General features: G+C 46.9%; 1 protein-coding gene across 1 annotated transcript; it reads left to right on the top strand.

Moving 5' to 3' along the window:
- The first annotated feature begins 2,599 nt into the window (after positions 1-2,599).
- LOC126523040 (uncharacterized) lies at positions 2,600-21,686 on the top strand. The gene is made up of 9 exons (XM_050171869.1): positions 2,600-2,605; positions 4,478-4,618; positions 10,192-10,560; positions 11,404-11,787; positions 14,784-14,847; positions 15,512-15,681; positions 16,552-16,855; positions 18,810-19,117; positions 19,988-21,686. The coding sequence occupies exons 1-9, from the start codon at positions 2,600-2,602 to the stop codon at positions 20,474-20,476; spliced, it is 2,235 nt and encodes a 744-aa protein (XP_050027826.1). The 3' UTR covers positions 20,477-21,686.
- Positions 21,687-21,918: the final 232 nt, after the last annotated feature.

Genomic DNA, 21,918 nt, shown 5'->3' with positions numbered 1-21,918 from the left:
TGTGAACAAGGTCTCAGCATATCGCCAGAAAAATGCGCCCTAGTGGCGTTTACTCGCAAACCAATGACGCCTTATGTCATCTCAATCAACGGGCGGACCATTTCCTATGTCAGAACCTACAGATTTCTAGGCGTAATTATCGACCGAGACCTCTGTTGGAGCCCGCACGTGGCTTACATGAAACGACGCCTAACAGCAACCTCCCAGTTGTTTAAATACCTGACAGGAAAGACGTGGGGGATGTCAGTAGACGCAATGCTGAGACTCTACAGAGCTCTCTTTCTCGGTTTTTTAAGATACAGTCTACCTGTACTGAACAACACCTGCAAGACAAATATTCGTGTTCTGCAAGCAGCGCAAGCTCAAGCACTCAGAGTTTGTCTTGGTTTGCCGAGATGCACGTCAACTGAGGCAACTATTGCGATTGCTCGGGACCATCCAATGCAGACTCACATCACGGTGGAAACCCTGAGAACGCATATCAGACATTTGGCACGGGCCCCCTATCACCACCTTGCAACACTACCTTCAGACAGGCACCAAGCATCATTCTCAAAAACTATTGTCAAGTACAACGACAAACTTCCCTCGGGCTTCACCGCTGCATCTAAACCATCGATGCCCCCTTGGTGCCTTGTCAGCCCCACAGTCCATCTCAACGTGCCAGGAATCGGGAAAAAGTCTGAGCTGTCGTCGCCTGTGCTGAAACAACTGTCTCTGCTTCTTCTGCACGAGAGGTACGCAGACAGTGCACATATTTATACTGACGGTTCCACAAACATCCAGTGTTCGTCCGGTGCTGCAGTCGTCCCAGAAAGAGGTATTACCATCAGCTTTAGGACTGACCACCCAACGACATCTACATCTGCGGAACTAGCTGCTCTTCGAGCTGCACTTTGTTTTGTCAATCGGGAACCACCTCGACAATGGTCAATTTTCAGCGACTCAAAGGCAGCCCTACAATCTGTACTATCAGCTCTGCGTCGCGGGCCATCTGAACAGCTCGTATTCGATATTAGATGCCTACTTCATACATCACATGAGAAAGGACATCACGTGACGTTTCAGTGGCTGCCAAGTCACTGCGGCGTCATCGGAAATGAAGACGCCGATAAAGCCGCTCGGACAGCTCTTGAAGACACACAGGAAGAGGCCATACCACTTTCACGTTCCGACGCAGCCAGCAGACTTCAAGTGCTTGCACAGGAGATCACGCTCTCTCTATGGTGCACACCAAGCAGCCAGACCAACCGCAGCGATCATCAACACGACCTGCCCTCCTTGATGCATCTCTGTATGCCAACCGGACTCCGCCGAAGTGAGGCCACCCTGCTTTATCGCTTATGGCTAGGGGTGGCCTTCACGAAATCTTACTCGTTTCGCATTGGAATGGCCGACAACGCTCTCTGCAATGCCTGTCTTTGCGAGGAGACGCTGGAACACATTCTGTGCGACTGTCCTGAATATAATGTTCAGAGACAGTCCATGGCGTCCGTTCTAGCGCACCTGGACAGTAGACCATTGTCAGTTGCAACCATTTTCACATATCGCCGACTGAAGACATCGCAGCTGAAGGCGACGAAGGGACTACTTCGGTTTATGAAGGATACGGGCTTGGACAAGCGACTGTGACAGTGATGTCACGTACCACACAAGAGTGACAGACTGTAACCAACGATGTGTGTGCCGTGTTATGTGCCCTCTATCTCTTCTCCCCATCTTTCATCCCCCCCATCCCCCTCCCATGTGTAGGGTAGCAAACCGGTTAGGCAAAACTGGTTAACCTCCCTGCCTTCCTTCTCCACTTTTTCCTTCCTTCCTTCCTTCCTTCATGTTACAACAAATTCACAGAAATGTTGACGGCGAACCTGCAGGAAAAGACGAGATTAACGAGAGAGCAACGGAAGTTTATTTCTGGAGCCGTACAGCAGCGAGAACCGGCATGAATAGTCGCGTGTCCGGGCAATAGTGGGCACGCGGTGACTAAGCTCGGCCGTTATGCAGCTACCGAAAGAGAAAGTGTTTTCTTCGGTCTTCGCTCATGCCGAGCGCATGAATAGAAGGAAGAGAGGCCAATTAACGAAAGACGTACGAGCGAGAAACGCAAGCAATCTCGCCGACGTGTCTGCCAGCAGTCATCACTGCGCGTGTTGTTGGAAGGGCCGAATCTCGCGAAGGCGACGGGATTCACTTGGTGCCGAGCGTACAGGCGTGTCTTCCTTTTGGCAGCAGCGCCAGCGCGGATTGTCGCACGCGAGGAGCAGTACGCCTGTGTTGTTGATATTTTATAACGAGCATCCCCGCCTAATGAACATCATCGTCTCTTGAGCAACGAGCGGCAAAGCGTGATTCGGCTATCGACAGCACCACCACCTGCTGCTATACACGCCCTAGTGCGTCGGTAAAGCCTTTCGTTCGCAAGGGGGCGACTTATACCGCGCTGCCGTCGAGACATTTACATCGCGCCACTATATAAAGGAGCGCCATTATTTAGCTAACGGTGGTGTGTTGGGAATATCCGCTGCTCGTCGTTCGAGCCATTTGCCCGGATCACGTCGAGAACGCAAGCGGACGGCGCTTCGGACACTAGTGGATAACCATGAAGGCAAGTTGCCTTGGAGTTTTATTCGTGGAAGGCAGGAGTGTGGCGGGCATTGTCACTGACACGTATACTGTAAGAAAGGGATATGAAAGGCTGCCTTCAGGGGTCAAATACTATATGATGTCTATCGGATGCGCACTCGTTACCCAACAGGTAGTTGTCTTCTAGGTCCATTCAAATGAAGCAGCACCGCTTTTGGCTCCGTGCAATTCTGTGATAAGTGCTTTCATCGTATGCCATTTGTTTGCGTTTAGTACGCGTAGCCATAATACTACAGACTACTATTCTAGATAATACTATAGTATTACAGTTATAATGTTTCTCATTGCAACTGTAATGCTCCCCTGATGAGAATGTTCGAATTTGAAAATTTTCTTGTGGCTTGGTCCCCAACACCAGACAAGCAGTTTATTGCGCACTGTTGCCCATAGATATGTTATTAGCCTCAAGATATTGTAGGTTTCTACCACTGGCAGGCAGCGTACAGAGACGATCGCTCGCGATTGCGCTAGATCGCGTTGGTGAGAGACCCTTGCAGAACTAGTCATCTTGCAATGCCGAACTCACGAGCCATCGTATCAGAGGGCGACGAAGGCACTGCTACATCTATTAACAGCAACAAACATGCGCAAATAGCTTCAGTTTTCATTGGGGTTCATTATGGCGCACGTGATGCTGTGATCATGTGCCGTGATCATGTGCAATGATTATGACCAGCTGTGACCCTGTGCTCTGTGCTTCTCTCTCCACTTTCTGCACATTTTTCAACCTCTCCCGTTGTAGGGTCGCAAGCAAGATTTTGCGGACTGGTTAAGCCCCCCTATTTTCTCCTTTCTTTTGTCTCTCTGTTAGTCTGAGACCAGAGTAGCTTGCAGGGAAGCATCAGACGTCCATGATGTGCCCGTGCGGCTGCTTCTTCCAGAAAAGAAAGGAAAATAAATGTCTTGTTCGTGTGAGAATTGCTCATGAGTGTCATGTTGACAGTTTAACATCTTATGCTTACTGGGCCAATGTACACCATGCCCAAAGATATACGTGATTGCACTCTAAGTAAATAATTAAGACGAATGTATTCAATATCAGAATAAAACGAGCCATGTTCGATAGGAACCTAAGTAAACCACCTTAACAATAAAAAAACTAGAAAACAATAAAGAAGTGCATCGAAAGCATGGTACACGAGCGTCTTACTTTCTTTTTTTTTTGCATTTTGACTCCGTTCAAATGAGGCCGGCACGGCCGGGAATCAAACCTGTACCCTTGTGTATCCGAGCACAAGATTAGAGCCACTGGGCTACCCCTGCAGGTCATATCCTTCATGTCTGTTCAGTATTCTTAAGTATTCTTAAGTATGATCAACACTTTCCCACCGCTGTGGAGCCCAGTGACTACGACGTTGCGCTGCTGAGTATGAAGTCACGGGTTTCGATCCCGGTCACGGCGACCGCATTAAGAAGGAGGCGGAATGCGAAAACGATCGTGTACTGTGCACTGGGTGCACGTTAGAGAACCCCAGGTAGTCAAAATTATTCCGGAGCCCTTCACTACGGCGTGCCTCATAATAATATTAGGGCTTTGGCACATAAAAACCCAGAATTCGTATTTAACTTTAGGAGCAACACTTGAAAGTAAGTTAACTGTGTGGCTGTTGGGAATGAGATTAGTTTATTGCAAAAGAAAAGAAAAATGGGAGAGAGATAGAGAAAGTTTGGCTTCAGTATTAGGCGTTAAAAATGAAGACCGTAAGGAATTTCAAGCCTTAGCACATATAGTCACCGCATAACGTTGCAAACTCACTTAACCAAGTAGACAAAGCATAGAGCCAGGAACGCGAGGTTTAGTCGACTTACGTCGTTACCCATATGCTCCTCTTAGGAATTCTTTGAGCCCGACTTGAACTCAGAGTCTGTGCGCTTCCAGCTTCTACTGCTCCTGTTCACGGCAGGAGCTGCGACTGCTGCTCTCACACAGGTTGGACACAGTCCTGATGGACGTCAACAGTACAGAACTCAAGGGGTGAGTGTATCTTCAGCGACAGTTTTCCAGGAAATTTGTAGGGCAGTCACAAAATTCTGTGACAACGTTAATATAGTGATGTGACCGCCTAGATGAACGCCCACGGTGCTGCCATGCAGCAGCTATAGGAGATAAGTGCAGAACGAGCAAATTGTGTTACCTTGTCGATGCTACAAAGGGGCAGCTTCACTACTTGTTGCACAGATGGCGACACTAGTTGTTACTCCATGCCAGCCTCTAGATTTGGTACGTTCGTTTCGCTGCTGTGTTGCCAACCGCAGTACCCATCCGTGCACCTCGTCTGTCGTCTGCTTTATCTCCCGCCACAGACGCTTGCGCTGGATGCGACTTGTCACATATAAGTGTGCGCTAATTGTTGCTGTAAAGCTTCAGTTCACGCAGCAGGCACTCGCGCGCAGGTGTTCGCTTGCTACAATCATCCTGGATAAAAGTTCTCGTTCAACAACTGTTTAATGAATTCCAATGCTTTTCTGGCTAAAGTTGGTTACATTTCAATCCGTGCAAGCTATTGACACGAAGTTTCCTATATCTCCGGCCCTCAGCCTGCCGACAAAATTAATAGCGAAATGAACTATTGTGTATATCTAGGCTGTTGCTAGATTTTGCGCATGTATTACTTGCATGAACAATGCTTATTTGAAAAAGAAAAGAAGTATGGATGGCTAAAGTCGCAGGAAACAGCAGTTAAGAGAAAAGGAACGCGATAAAAAAAGCCCTCTGACTGGAATCTGAACTTTCATCTGCATTTCGTCTCACAGCTATGTTTTTAGGAACATAAGAGCAGCTTTTAGACAAACTTTTTACCTTGCATTATTTGGAAGTCCCTTTAGAAGCTTGTTCTGGCGCCTGGATTTCAATGGTGTGAGCCCGTCCCTGGCGGTTTGCTATGACGTCGCCTCATCGCCAGCAGCATCAAAGTTGGCGTTGTCAGAAGCACTGGTGCACTTTGCATCCACGCATTTGGTTGGAATTTTCCACGAACGAGGGTACCGGGAACCGGAGGCAGTCAGGCGTTCTTGGGCTGCCGCGTTCTTCATAGCAGGTGAACGGCCGCGTTTGCCGCTGCAATAGACGAGAAAAATGGGCGTGTCCCATTAGATAAGGACGAAGTGCCTGCTACACTCTTGTGCAGCGGGGATAGCTCCGAGTGCAAGAAGTCGTTTTCAGTTTTGAAACACTTCTGTTGTCAGCAAATCCACTTCGTTAAAAATGAAACAAAACATGGAAACATGCGCGCACCTTCCAGCGAAAGCAGGTCACCATTCGATGCTATCTCGTTGAGATGCTGTACTGTTGGGGCTCCTGGGCCTGCAGCACATCATTTTCACGTTGCTTGGATTAGGGACAGGACGTGAACTAAAAAGTGCTTACTCCCGCTTTCACAAGAACATTGCAGTCTTCCTGGCGCACCATGATGTACTTGCAATCAAAGCGCTTCTTTCAGCGGCCAGAACAGTAGAACTGCTGCTTGCCGTAAATGCGACTCGATAAAAACCCACATACGTCCTTTGGAGGCAAGCTTTTTCCAGGTGGTTAGTTGATCCTGGAATTTTGCGACTGTTCACCCATCGATGCCATGGAGCGTGTAATTATGCATCTGCTCGCATGCATTGCGATGCAAGAAAAAAAGCCTTTGCCATACCACACCGTCGTCCGAGAGCGAAACAGTTCATGACTTCGCCTATCAACTATCTAACGGGCTTAACTTAAAACCACTACATGTGCCACGAGAATCACTTTTGAGTTCAACAAAATGCTGGAAAACCAACGTGAGCCAACTGAAGACTCAAACCACCACTGTAGTACAGCGTACCGCGTCAACTGCTTAGCACGACAACCGCTCGAGACAAATCGGTATCAAATGAAAGCTCTCGATTTAATTTTATAACACTCGCCAAACAAGCGAGCAATGCTCGGCGCGTTTGCGTAACCAGACTTACAGGTAGCTTCGGACTGCTGCTGTGCACTCTTAGGCAAAGTTACACCCTTTGGATTGCCCCTTCTGCCACACAACGATAATCGTCTTCTGCCTTGATGCGTTTCTTTTCTTGAAAACGCCGCGCCCGCTACTTTCCGGGAATGCTATCATGCTGATAACGCGCAGGCCGTTCGTTACTGGAAAGTACCGGGCTCGCAGCGTTAAAGAAAGGAAACGCATCAAGGCAGATTACGATTATCCTTGTGTGGCAGAAGGGGTACTCCAAACGGTGTAACTTTGCCTAAGAGTGTGGGCTTGTCGTCTGCTATACTCCCTTTACACCCTTTCCCCAGCACAGGGTAGCCAGCCGGTCTGAGAAGTGGCTAACCTCCTTGTCTTTCCTCCCTGTCTTCCTGTCTTTCCGTCAGCGGACCCGTAAATGCAGCTTCTCAAGCTAGCTGTTAATATACTATTTCGACGTTACGCGGCGCCCTGGATTTGTACCAGCAGTCTAGAAAAAAGGAGGATGGGAGGAGCTCTAGTGAAGGAGTGTGGAGAGGGTGAGCAGCGGAGGCAAATAGCACGCCGGATTGCTGTACGCACCGAGAACTGGCGGGTTCGCTGCATTGTTAACCGAGCAAACGCATTGGCGAGGGCCACAGTCGGCTCTCCTGTATTTATTAGTCCGTGGTCACAGGCCACCCGTGGTTGCAACACTTTTCACGCTGCGAGGACGGCCGTTGCTGTGGGCCACTGACCAAGAAGTTAAAAAGGTTCGTTTTGGCACTTTGTCGATTGCTGAGGCTTGCCTGGCTTAAATCTGAGTTTTGGGATAGTAAAGACATAACAAAACCCTCCTAAATGTACGATTGCAAAGTGATCAGTACGAGTAGCAGTGGTCATCTAATACGGCAACGTACAATCAAAGTATGTAGTCTGCTACCAGTGGCTAATCGTTTGCGGCATAGGCATACTTCGTAACGCACCGTCCCCCCCCCCCCCCCCCTCCTCTCCGCCTTCTCTAGGTAAAAGTACCACGGGCAATTTGTGACATTAGTGCGTATGTCTTTCGAATTGAAACCCATAATGACGTCATGCATATTATTCATAAATTTTCCGAGGTATGATAGTCCCTATGGACTATTACAATAATTACACTAATCATCTTGTTAGACGTCTTATGTCGGCGACATGTGAAAATCGTTTTGAGTGACAATGGTCTAGTGTCAAGGTGCGCTAGAATGGATGCCAGGGACTGTCGCTGAACATTATATTCAGGACCGTCGCACAGAATGTGTTCTAGCGTCTTCTCGCAAAGACAGGCATTGCAGAGAGCATTGTCGGCCATTCAAATGCGAAATGAGTAAGATTTCGTGAAAGCCAGCCCTAGCCATAAGCTGACGGCGACGAAGGGACTACTTCGGTTTTTGAAAGAGATGGGATTGGACAAGCGGCTGTGACAGTGATATCACATACCACGCAAGAGTGATGGACTCTAACTGACGATGTGTGTGCTGTGCTATGTGCTCTATCTCTCTCTCTTCCCCATCTTTCATCCCATCCATCCGGCTCCCATGTGTAGAGTAGTAAACTGGTTGAGATAAACTGGTTAACCTACCTGCCTTTCCTTCTCCACTTTTTCCTTCCTTTCCGTCTTGTTAGACAACCCACCGACAATGCATCACGCAGTGTGATGCATGCTGCTACGACAACGTTGCATCAGTCATGATGGGTATTCTGGCAAGCCTGTTTGTTCATACCAAAATTTACGTCATCGACATTAGGTCGTGTACATGAGCTTTAGTCTTTTAATAATACCACGTTAAAAGCAATTCATTCATTAGTACGTCATTTGCTGAAAGCAAGTGACGGGACAGTCAGGACAGTTTCATGCTGAAAACATAGTTCAGCCTATGCTCAGTTAGAGTTAGCTTATTGGCGATCGCAAAGCAATGTTGTTACGTTTTAGCCAAGGTGCATCTATGTCGTATAGATTGATCAGTCATCAGAATAGCAAGCAGCAAACAGAAGTTGGTGATGTCATGTGTGTATCTGGCAAGAGACCACTTACAATGATTCGTTGGCGCAGAAAATTTGAAGGCGTGAAGGCAGAAAAATTGAAGGCGTTGTCGCAGAAATTTGAAGAGTCCTTAAGAGTGTTTCTTACTCTGCGCTGAAATCAGCTAAAGCCATCTTCGCAATTGCTTTCTCGCTGGCTCAGTTCAATGGGCTTCCAGCTTTTTCTTTTTCGTCATTTGTCAAAGAGAGAACAACAGCTGCCAAGCGAAAGGAATCTCGACATCAGCATTTCTGTGTACAGGGGTTTCCTGCTCACGACACGTCCCTGGAACATTGCCAGCGATGCCGTGGACACGCCCTTTGTCTAGCGTCTGAGTGTGCCATTGGAACCGTCCAGCCATTCTGAATCACTCCGGGAAATAATACAGTAGGTTGTAACTGAGTAGACGTGGCATGAGTATGCAGTAGCTAGCTTGAAGGCTGTGATAAGGACAGATATACGGAATGTTGAAAGTGCTTCTTTCTTTTAACTACGGATCTCTCTTGCGATAGCGCCTTGACATGGGCTGTATTAAGGCTACAACGAAAACACCTGAATGACATTAACTATTATTTTCAGTACGAATTCTTTAGCGTCAGACGTGGCGGTGAGGACCAGTCAAGGCCAAGATGCTTTTTTTTTCTTTGTTTTTCTCATGCTGGATGTTTACGTCTGTGCACTTCGTCATGAATATATTCTTGGAAAGAATACATAAGCTCATAGCCTACAGATAGCAGTACTTCTTGCTTTGTTCTTTTAGAAGCAGTCAGTTGTTCGCTTTGGCAACTGTGAAATATCGGTAGTGCCGAACAGATTCTTTTTATGCAAAGTTATTGCGACACACACGGGTGTGGTCTTCAGCCTTCGACAGCATGTATTGCCAGTTCACCAAGCACGCCACTTACGAGCTGTAACGGTAGTTTAATTCAGCTGAGACTTACCTGTGCAGGCTAGTGCATGTCCAGTCATAGTCTTTCGAATTTCAAATGGCGCAAGGGTTTTTTTCCGAAATAACTAATTTGGCTAAAGATAAACTCACCGGGCAAGGCCAGTTCTTTGTAACTGAAGGAGGCACCTCGCCGAGTACAGGGGCGAGAGCAATATATGCGACTGGACTGAATTCATTACACCGCAATATATCTTACACCGGACCTCATACCTCATACCAGACCTCATTAGTGTTCCAGGATTAGCTAATGATTTTTTTCCCGTAGCTCCTGCATTCGTTTGCATCGGCGTGTAGGTAGTGATCGTTAATTAAAGTGTCCAAGTGGTAAAGAGGGGCAGCGCCATTCACTCTGAATGAACGTATTACATCGCAATTTATCTTACAGTTGTGTTGCGGTGGCACCTGTGGATGTTCTCAGACGCTCTTAACGCATTCGCCTCCAGATTCACAGAACCTGCATTGCTTCTTATGACGTCTAGGTCCTTGTATACAGAAGCTATGTTGGAAAAGAAGCGACAAAACTCTGTTCGCTGGTATATCAGGCATGTCCTTACAGGTTAGGTCAAACGTGGGTCACGGCACTTGATAGCTCTCTTCTTTTTCCTTCTCTGTCTATGGTCACGAAGCCCGGAGGCTACTCGTTCGGCTACAGCCACGCCCACGGTGCAGGCGATGGCGCCTCGTGGCGCAAGGAGTCCGCGGATGCGGCGGGCAACGTGATCGGCTCGTACGGTCTCAAGGACGCCGACGGGAGGGTCAGGGTGGTCACGTACGTGGCTAACCAAGATGGCTTCCAGGCGAACGTCCAGTTGAACGAGCCCGGTCTGCCCCAGCAGCACCCAGGACTCGGGGCTGGTATTACTCAATGGCCTATTCCTCAAGGTCGCGTGCACGGACACAATCCCGGGGCACATCCAGGAACAGCTGCAACCACGTCACACCGGGGTTCTTGGGCAGCCAGTGGTAGTCCTCACGTCGCATCGGGACACGCCGATGTAAGAATTGCTGCCATAGCGACCGTTATCGATTTGAGCAGGATTATGCTGTCTCAAAGACAAAAGTAATCACACAATAATTTTCAATCCATTACTAAGGTTCGAAGCTGTCTTCTCAGACATAATACCGGGCTAACTTCAACAGAAGCCACATTGGGAACACACTCAATACTGCATCTCATTAAATCGGTGCAGTGTAGCGTAAGCCAATGATCATTTCCACCATCTGTATATAAGTAGGGAACAAGAAAGACGGCTCGTTCTATGCCCACCAGTAATTTTACCGTGCAGAAAACAGATTTAATAGCAGGATAGAAGAGGAATTAGCGTCACACAATGGACGAGCCCTTGTTTCTACTTCGGTCAACTTCATACGGAGACGGCTAGCTTCAGATTTTTGCAGTTTCGGTTCGAGTGATTCATCCGGAGTACATTCTCAGTTATGATGCATTTCAGCGTTATATTACGCAGGCAGTTAATGCACCGCTATCCCTCACGCTTAATTGCTTTTGGACAATATGGAATGCGAATTGTTGTGTGCATAAAATATTCCTTGCTAACGCTGCAAAAAGTTGAACCGCTTATTCCTGTAACAAGGAATATTTCAGTCACTTTTAAATATTTTCGCAAATGAATAAAAACAGACGCAGTAAAGAGGAAGTACATATTTGTTAATATAGCATTCTTTAAGAAGATAAGTGAAACAATATTTGCAATGTCCACACAACACCACAAAAGTGTAATTACTAATTGGGTTTACTTTATACCCGCAAAACGTGAGAACGAATGACTAACCAGTTCGATTTAAACATAAAAACTTAGTTAACGTGGTTTCCCCCACAGGCTCCCGGTGGCGCATCGTACAGCTTTTCGTATGACGTGAGTGCGGCTGGAGGCCCCTTCCAACAGGAGATCGGAGACGCCCTAGGTAATAAGAAAGGCATTTACGGTCTGCCAGGCCGAACAGTGAATTACGTCGCCGATGCGGGCGGATTCCGCTCCAGCGTCCAGTCCAATGAACCGGGTGTTGACAACTCCAAGAGCCCCGCAGACGCAGTCTTTACAGGAAGTCCTTCAGCCGTCGTACCGCCTCCTTCTCCATCTGCATCGTCCGGAAACACGGAAGATGGGAATGGGCTCGTGTTCCCGCCTCCCTACCTCGGAGGCACCGACGCACCTGCCACCGTTGCACCGGGTTCAGTGGCGACCGGCTACGGTACCCAAGACGTGAGCTCACGTGGCGTACTTTTGTTGCTTCACTAGTCGTTTCTACGAAAGGCATGTATTTGGTGGTTAAGTGTGTTCTAGCTTGCATGTTCTAGTTGAGGTTACCTGTAGAACTGGGTTTCTGGTTTCTGCGCCTGTTTCCCCGATTAGGAAAGAGCGAAAGAAAGGAAGAGAGGAAAAGGCAAGACGCTAACTAGGGCGTTTCCGTCTTGCCACGCTGCACAAGGCGTGGGGACAGGGAGTTAGGCTAGAACCAGAAGGAATTAGGCACTGGAAAGGCGTTTCCATTATGGGCGTTCACACAGGCCAGTAGATAGCAAAAAAAGAAAAACCCATCCCGCAGTAATGCTTGTACAGGCATCTGTAGTGATGGTGTGTTCTCTTCGATGCTGTAGCATTCTGTCTTCCGGTAGAGGGTGGTCGTTCCAGTGATTGAGCGCGATATAGAACGATCGTGTATGCACATGGTACTGCGGTTTCGGTTGTGCACACGGTACACAGTTGCCCAGAATAAGATCTATGGTTTCCGAGCAACCTCTGTGCCGACAGGCAGCAGTGTAGGCCATCCTCATACGGAATGCGTAAGCATTTGTGAACGCTACTCCTTACCACAGCCTACACAATGGGGTCGCGTCTCCTCTGTGCAGTCTTAACGGAAATCGAGGGCTCAATCTACGATCAAGAGAGTATAGTGAAGTCCAATTACCTGAAGTGCATACCTGAAGTGCAGTTAATTACACTCAGTTCTGATGCATTGGCATGTAAATATGTGGAGCTTTACCGCAGCGTCTGCCTTAGATAGTCAGATTGAGAGATCGTGGTCTCCTGCATGGGCTGAACGAGCCGCTTCTGCACGCTAACTTACGATAATAGTACACTCACTTGGTAGCCAAAGAAAATTGACTTGGCGTCCTTTGTCAGCCGTGCGCTTTGTGGTCCTTGTAATGTCGCACACCAGCTCGTCATGCAGGCGCCGCCGAAAAGCAGACAGTTAGCAATGGAGTGGCGCCTTCGAGTCGCACAATATTGACAATTTTTCCGCTTTCTTGTCATCAATAAAACGTGGTACGACATAAAGGACTGCAAATTCTGCGGCCGTCGGCGTTGACACGTCATATTCCTTTAACTTCATGGTGGGGACTTTTGTTGAGATTAGGATAGCTGCGGTATAACTCTTTGGTAGGACAGCGCCGTTGTTGTGTACGTGCGTGCAGTCTTGGTACTGCATATGTAATCTAAGCTGCTTGAGAGCCGGCGATGAAGAATGAATTTATTCCGAACACCAGGTATCTTGAGGTTGATTTGCGGCTGAATCAGTTACCTGGAAAGTCGAAGGTCACCCTGCAGATGGGAAGTAGGAGGATACCTGAAGGTGCGGAGATGCCTTTCGGCGAAACGAGGTACGGGGCCCCTTTGCAGATAGAGAGGCTACATGTTGTCACGGGGTCCGGGCCACGGCGCCTCGTTTGCACGCCTAGCGCTTCAACTCTAATATTCGTCTCAATAACGCGCTCTGCAGCGATTGCGATAGTTGCCGCTTTTAACGCGCTACCAGGAAGACTTAGACACATCCGGAATGCCTGAGGTTGAATGCTGTGTATGGTATAGAAGCTCGTTTTACTTGCGCTGATCAGTGATCATTCACAGAAAGCCGAGAAAGTGCATCCAATATTATTGCAGCATAGAGGTCACGGACATATTACAGCTTTTCCCGGCAAAGAAATTACGTGTCAACCAATTGTTCATCTTTTACATGTCTGGGAGATCTTTATCAATTACAGCGACTAAAGCTTTGCGTGGTCCAGCGTGTATGGTATTGTTTTTTCACTGAATAGTATACAGTAGTATGTCATGAGTTTACGACTTAAACACCATAAATGTCAATTTCGGGGATGAAATTTCGAGGCCTTGATTGCGGAGGTAAAATATAATCCGAGTTGCAGCTTTCTAGAGTCTCGCCTGTAACCATGTTACACTAAACACCCATGTACCGTTATCATTAGCATATGTTGGTAGTGTTGTTTGGAAGGTGATCAAGGACACCAATGAGCTTAAAATTGAACTTAGTAGAGTTCGTTACACCACTGGCAAACGTCACAGGAGGTATGATGCGAAGTTGGGTCGGACTCGGGGCTAACAAAGAAGAAAATCGCGAAGAGGGTTAACAGTATGTCTAGTGAAACATCTGAGCACCTACACCTACGATCTCCCAGAATAACGAGTATGGCTTAATATTTCATGTAGTCATGATTTTTGGACGTTTAAAAAGGGTGGTACATGAAGAATCATTATTCCTATTCCGTATTCCATGGCATGCTTCAGGCGTGGCTACTTATTGATTGATAATATAATCTGCCTTGTGACCTACATTCACCACGAAAAAGGCTGTAAGTGTCTGTGCAGTGCTTTATTGTTCGAATTTGTAAACGACTGGAGTGATATCTGAAGACGCTAATATTAGTGAAAGCTGTCGGACAGGCATGACACGTTCGGGAAAACATGGGAGATGCAACTTATCTGCGTGTTTATCTCTTCCGTAAAAGAGGCAACCAAAGTAGAAAATCGCACCTTGCCTATCTAATGCACCTTCGCTTGGTGGTGTAGTGACGGCAGGTAAATTGCATAACACAGCACGATGTGTCGAGAGAGTATGGATTGCTGATGATCATTTAACCAAGTTCGACATATCTATACATACTGTTATTTCCAAGTATTCTTGGTAACTCGTCATGGAACATCCGTTAGGTGCCAAAGGTCTCCGACCAAGCAGTGGGCACATGATACCATTAAATAGGGACAACTGTGGCCCTATTTCATGCCATGCCATTTCATGCCTGTGCCATGTCTTGTTATGAGTGGCCTTCCGACTCTAGTACAAGAGCACTTTTTATCTATAGCTGAGACGTTGGTTTACACGTCGTGTTACTAACCTGCATGAAGAAGTGTTTTCAGTTGTGCTCGGAATCTGATCGACTCCTTTCTGTGGTGGCTCTCAGGCGTCGGGAGCACAAGATCCAGCAAATGTTGACGTCATCAAACGACCCGAGCCAGCCGGAATAGGTACGGGGACAAACGCTTATAACGGCTATCTGTAAAGGCCTGTCGTACAACAATTTTGCAGTTCCGGGACGCAGGGTTTTTGCTGTTTTCCTTACTTCTTTCTGGTAATGCTAAGATAATACTCAGTACCTGCGTGCGTCTTACGCCTTGCTTTCTTTCATGCCTTTCACGCTGCTTTACCATCCTAATGTCAGACAAACATGGTCTTTTTATAGATGCCGCCACACTGTAGAATTATTTACGAAACAAACATGAATTCATGCACTCGTGTTGTAATGCAAAGTCTATGCGTAGGCGGCTCAATGTGACGGTGCAGTTAGGACAGATACAGGGAGTGGCTGCGGCCGCGCTGGACAATGTCACGGTTTCATGTTGATATTTTGCGCGTCGGCGTTGGTGCATGACGCCATTCAGAGGTGTAACTATGGTGGTCAAGGACATTTCATATCGCTGACAAGCTTATCTTACTGACGATATGGAGGAATTCGCAAAGCTCATGCTGCATGGTTCGCTGAAGACATGGAACTAAATGCAGCATTCACGGCCTTGACGGTGACAGCAGCAACTGCAACACTTTAACTAGCATTTTTGAGTGTAAGGGTAGAGTTCCATGACAGATTGTATGGTCACGTTGTAGTAGGCAACGACTTTCACTTTTACGCAGCTTTGGTGTATTCCGGCCCTCCCGGTTCGCCTCCCTCAGGAGCTGCGCTCGTCCCGCCGTTTAGACTAGGTGCAGGAGCACCAACGATTCCTGTTGCTCCAGTAGGCGGTGCATTTCCAGCGCCACCCGGAGCCACGGGACCCGTAGACACTGGGTATGGCCAGCAAGACGTAAGTGTCGTCATGAAACGCTTAAACGTTAACGTATAGAAAAGGCAGACCAGTGGCGTGTGATCTTGCGGAATCGCTATTTCTTCAAAAAGTTGCTTGACATATTCTGTCGCTCAAAGAGCGTAATGGTGGGGTCAAGCAGGCGGATCTATCGTCACATTTTTATAGCCTTTGCTACGAGTTACTCGGGGCTTTTAGCAGAATTTATCATTCAGAGTCAAGACTGTTGTCCGCTTGGGTTGTGACGCTGTTTGAGAAGTAACTTTCAAAATTTTCTTTGCACAGAACGCGTGCTTCTTTTGCACAGTAAATATGCCGATGTTTGCCAACTGGTCTGATTTTAACACTAGTCTGTCTCTAATTTCACCAAAGGTCCAGAATCCAGACTTAACTAACTTGGGATAGGCAATTGACTCTGATGAGGGCTTCTAGCCGCTGCCACCACCCCTACAGCACGGAAGGGCGAGACATGCAACTTGCCGCTTTCTAGAACTATTCAATCATGTGGAAGCTTTCTTTTCATGTCGCTGTCAGCAACGTTACACTGGATTAAAAAAAACATATGATGACTTTATTAGACGCCTATATATGTTAACTTGGTTTATGCATGAAACTTAGTGGTTTTGGTCACCGAGAAAGAAAATGCGTGCCCTGAAAAAGCTCAAATCTGAAATCTGCCATAATTCCTTGCGAGGTAGTTGTTGCGGTAAACGGAGGTCACGTGCCGCCTCCTCTGTTTCATCCCCGTAACTTTAACACGACCCTGAGAATCTTTAGCAGTAGGGATTGATTTTCCAGGAACTACGAAATTATAAGTGAGTGCTACAACTAAACGATACCTTTTTTTTTCCGGGAACTGTAACGTTTCAGGGTTCCGGAGCGTACAACTTCGCTTACGGAAACGGCCAAATCGAAGGACCATGGCAGCAGGAGTCTGGAGACGCTGAGGGCAACAAAGCGGGATCGTACGGCCTCAGAATCGACGATGGCAGATTTCGCACTGTCAATTACGTCGCTGGAACCCAGGGCTTCAGAGCCAGCGTAGACACGAACGAGCCAGGAGTGGACGGTGCCCAGAGCCCGGCCGACGTCATCGTCAACAAGAGTCCGGGGCCAGAGGGAATTGTGCCAGGCGGTGGGTCCTCGGGCCCCAATGGCGGCACTCAATCCACAGGTACGAATGGCAGGCCCATTTCCCCTCGACTTCTGAGTTAAGGCAGCGCGACGCCAGAGCTGGAGCAGTGCTTCTTCAGTTAAGTTGTTATTTTACTGCGGATGTCTGACGTTCCGGATAGTCTTATTTTGTCTGTAATAATTGATGACACAATTCCTTTCCCGCTATACAGTGGGTGAGCAAGGGAACCCATAGGCTCCAGATTTACCCTTGTCTCTTACTCCTACTGCTAATCTCTTAAAGTAACAATTTTGCAATGATACTTTAGTCAAGGTTTCTTGCTCTGAAACAGTGTCCTTATCATGCTCTTGTCGTTTTTTCAACTTTCCCGCAGAACACGCATAAAATACACCGTGTTTTCGTATTGACTCGTTCACAGCACGTCATTGTAATAGGAGGGATAGTTGGGCGAGCTGGTATTCTAATATCAAAAAAAAAAAGAAAAGAAAGAGATCGCAAGAACGACGAGAAACGAAGAAGATTATACCACAAGTTCTCACTTCCAAGTGAATTTTCATTGCAAGCATAAAAATATGCAGGGTGTCCTAACTATCATGCACCAAAATTTAAATATATGCAAATACCACGTAGCTGGACAGAAGCAAGGTAATGTCGTTTGCCGTCGCTTGAAGGTGCTCCGATTATTTTTTGCATTTAGCCTAATTACATAAGTAGTCTAAATTAAGTAAAGAACGTCTCAAATGTTATAATTAGATGAAAAGTGTCAACGAGAAAATTGTAGAGCAACATGAAAAACTCCCGATACAGCTTTCTGTTGCTCGGTACGTGCTACATAAAAGTGTTCTTCCGAGTGTGAAAGAAGCCCACGAATACACGCAAAATTGCCGCTCGAGTGGCCGCTCGAGGCACTTAGCATGTCATCTTTTGGTACTCATCTTCATAAAAACTGGCACACCAACGAAGTTTTCTTGCTCTAAATATATTGCAACACTACACGAAGGCCTCTCTTTCCACTTTCCACACATCGATGTCTTCCCTATATGCTTAGAAAGCAGATGATGAAAACAGAAGGGACCCGCCCGAATCGTATGCAGTTTCGTGGTGCTGAATTCAGGAGAGCTCTAAATGCAATCGCCTACATTTTGGCGTCAACGCTCGAAGTTGCATGAAATTTGTCCTAAGGATTTCTGGAGATTATTTGGGGTAGTTAACTTCTGTAATTCTGTACCTGCAAAAATGTTCCGCATTTTGTGATAAATCTAAAATTTGAATGTATCATAATCCCGCCACAGAGGCAGGTCAGCGTAAGTCGGACACTTAACTCAAATAGGAAAGCAAGCAAAAAAAAAGAAGATAAAAAATGAGATCACGGTGCTTGTGTGGCCGTGTGAGATCACACGTGCAGAACACTAAGGCGGTAACCACACCAATTACATCTGTGTTGAACAACGGAAGCACTTACTGCAGTCGTGTTTATTGTTATCCGTAGGTGTAATTCACTAATTCATTTATGATTTTCATTCCCCATCATTTTCATAGTATATAACACTTGCCCAGTACAGAAAGAAAGCTTGCTTTGCTCTACTCTATTCCCTCCCGAAATAAAGTTATCTGTGTAGTCACTTAGGTAAAAGTGATCACCGTATTCCATTCATTGGGGCAACGTGGTAAAGTCATGGACCATCGGTTAGATTTTTGTGCACAAAGAAATTAGGCACACGGTGGCGCACAAAGGAAAAAGAAAGGTTACTCAGAGGAAAATATTTCTCGCTAATGTAGAGAAAAGGACTACATTTCTTGAATTATTGAGACAACATTTCTTTGAGTTAATTCTTCCTTGAGTTAATGAGCTTCCTCTCATGCTCGCTGCATCAGTGAAATCTCTGACATCGTCGCGTCCCACGCGGTTAGACGAAAAATCGCACAGTGTTTTTCAACTCCTACAAAAACGGAATCCGCTTCGCCTCCTCTTGCGCCTCTTCCACCATTGCAGCTGCTGGTGGCCTTCCTGGAGTTCAAGGACGGGTAGTCATTCCTGCTGCTCCTGTGGGTCCCGCGATAACAGGACTCCCAGGAGTGTCATTGGTTTCTAGGCCTGTCGGCTTTCCTAGTGTTCAGGAACAGACTGTCGTCCCTGTTGGTTCAGTGGGCGCTGCCGTGTCCGGACTGCCAGCGGCGTCCTGGGTTCCTGGGACTACTGGATTTTCCGGGATTCGCGTTTCTCCAAGCGGTCCTGGGGCACCGGGTCTGAACGTGCCAGTGCCCACTGGCGATGTAGTCTTCACCTCTCCATCGCTCGGGGTAAGTCACAATCAAATGTACGTATGTATTAAAGTAATGGAATGTATGCTCACTGAAGCAGGGCTATACCAGCCCCATCGCACAAAGAGAAACAGAAGCATGCAGCGGTCACTCGCTGAGTGGTCTGAGAACTTCTGAAAAAGGTGGCTCCCTCACGATTTATATTCTTCAGTGACAGATACTTTGCAGAAATACGGATGCAGAAACTTGATTCCTTCTCCACATTGCTCTCGAAACAGCGGTCGCTTTCCAATGTTTTTCCAGCTGGTCGGTTATACTAATGTTCTGGTGCAGCTGACCGCATCTGCTGCTGCAGTAGACGCACCAGCCAGTACTGCTGGAAATGACAGGAAACGCTGTTCGTGCCATAAAACAGGTCAATATAGCAGCGCATCTTGTTGACGTTCATGCTTTCTTTATCTAAATTGAGAGCCGCGCCTAGTAATAAAAGATGTTGTTCCTTCATTTGTGTCCTAAAAGTGATTTAAGAAATTATATGGGGACAGAACTCGCCACTGAGGGAGCAACTGATGATCAGAAGCCAGTTACTGAGCACAGTTCAACTATAATTTCTTGACGAGCAATGATGATTAAGCATTCTGGTTTTATTGTTACCACAGGATACCTTACCGAGAAAAAATGCATTTGCAAAACTCTTAAAAAAAGTCTGAATGCCTCATAAGAAATCTGCGATTGATTCTAAACTTTCTAAACTATGCATAAATTGACATTTATTAACCCACATCATCAGCACTAATTACGTAATACTCAATCAGTATGATATATGTACCAACCATTTTTATTTGCAGAACGAATGACGTGCATCACGGGGAAAAACTACCCTTTGCTTCTTTATCTTTCTTCATATAGCCTGCCGGCGGCTACAGTTTCGACTACAGTGGTGGGCCCGGAGGTGCCTTTCACCGTGAAGCAGGTGACGCTTCAGGGTCAAAGACTGGTATCTACGGCTTCAACGGCGAGGGTGGCGCTGTTCGCACAGTGAACTACGTCGCCGACAACGCTGGGTTTCGAGCCAGCGTCCAGAGCAATGAGCCGGGCGTCGACACATCCCAGTATCCTGCCCACGTTTCCCTTAGTTCACCCGGAGGCGCGGCCGTGATACCAGCAGCTTCATCAGTCCCAAGCACACCACATACTACGCATCACGCGATCCCTGGAGGACACGCCCACGCGGGTACTCCGCACGCACTTTCAGGGGCCGGCGGGAGTTCAGCGGGACCCTGGAGTCCAGGAAATGTTTGGCCTGAGTTGAGCCAAAGTCATGGACCGGGTGGCTTTTCTTACAAAACCGAAGTCCTCGGTCCACATCAGAGCGTCACCGAAGTTCACCAATATTAATAGTGAAAAAAAAAGGACTCTACATATTCACCAGCGGGTGTTATTTCCTCAATGTTGTGATATATACTGACATATATTTTGTCCAAATGCGTGGGGTCAACAAGCATGCCGAGGCAAGGCTTTCGGCATGTATTGACGTTTCGCAAAGTTATGATACCTAGCTAGAAAGACAATTGAAAGTCAAGTAGGACGAGTGAGGAAACCTTACGAGAGAGGGGAGGGGTTGGGAGTGGGGAGTCAGTTCGAGCGCATGAGTGTGTCGTCGCGTTTGGATCTTGCGGCTTTTAATCCTTGGATCGTGAGTATTCTCTGTCGTCTAATAGTACTACAATTCGTCAGCTGCAAGATCCGAATCAAGTTTATTTTATGGGCTTTGCCTTCAGCGATCAGATCGTAGCGTAAATATGAAACCTTAGCGGGTAGCACGCAAGTGCGCAGAAGGCGGTGGTGACGTGCGTGTTTTCACCAAAGTATGTCGTCATTAGCAGATGCGGGTTACGGTAACAGGGAGAAACTCGGTTCCTGATTGCTGTGATGTGAGTGTGATGTTGACAAATTGGGCGTTGTAAAAATTTTGACAATCAATGTCACTGCTTCTTGCAAATCGTCAAGGGTAACATGTATTAAGACTTGGTGATTTGCCATCAGATCCAGTACTCTAGACTTTAGTGACAACCTCGAGCGTGGCTGCTTCATGCTACGTTCGGACACCACATCAGTGCATTCAACGAAAGCGAGCATTCGTGACTCGGTCTTTCAGTCCCATCTGAGAATGAGGCAAGTGTGTTACTAGACTGAGCAAATTATATTCCTTTCCACTTTTCCAATTTAATGGACATTGTTTACCATACTTCTAAAGACTTTTCTGTGTGTCAATGCTTATTTGTGCTCTTTGTAAAGTATAGACACGCGCACTTGATCCCTTACTTCATAACGCTAAAATGCCTTTTTGGAGGGGACACTTAGCGTATCGTGTACTACCATCCAGCGAAACTTGTCTGCAAAAGCCCAGTAAGTATTTGCGCTACCTCATGCATTCACGTATGGGCACCTGCTCTGATTTGTGTGTTATGTGTGTTTTATTTCAGATGCAGGAAACGTGCTGTGTGTTTTGGATATTGGCTGTTAGTCTACTGCCTGGCCTGCCATTTTCAGAGCGCAAGAAACAAAAAGAGATAGAATAGAGGGATAATAAATGAATTACCCAACATGAATGACTAACCTATACTTTTTTGTCTATTGTGGGGGCGTTAAAAGCATCCGTGCACAGCACCAGTATAATCTTTCAGAGACGGCATCCTCACATGTGTCCGTATATCAGCAAAAAATTACGAGTATGTTAAAAATCTTACATGGCTACTAACCATCTACGGCAGTATGAGTGTACTTGGTATCGAGGAGCTTCCGTATGCAAGCATTGCAAACTTAACTTTACTGCTTGC

Source organism: Dermacentor andersoni, chromosome 6, assembly GCF_023375885.2.
Source record: "Dermacentor andersoni chromosome 6, qqDerAnde1_hic_scaffold, whole genome shotgun sequence".
Classification (NCBI taxonomy): domain Eukaryota; kingdom Metazoa; phylum Arthropoda; class Arachnida; order Ixodida; family Ixodidae; genus Dermacentor; species Dermacentor andersoni.
The sequence above is the reverse complement of the archived record's forward strand: the minus strand, read 5'-3'. Positions and strand labels throughout refer to the sequence as shown.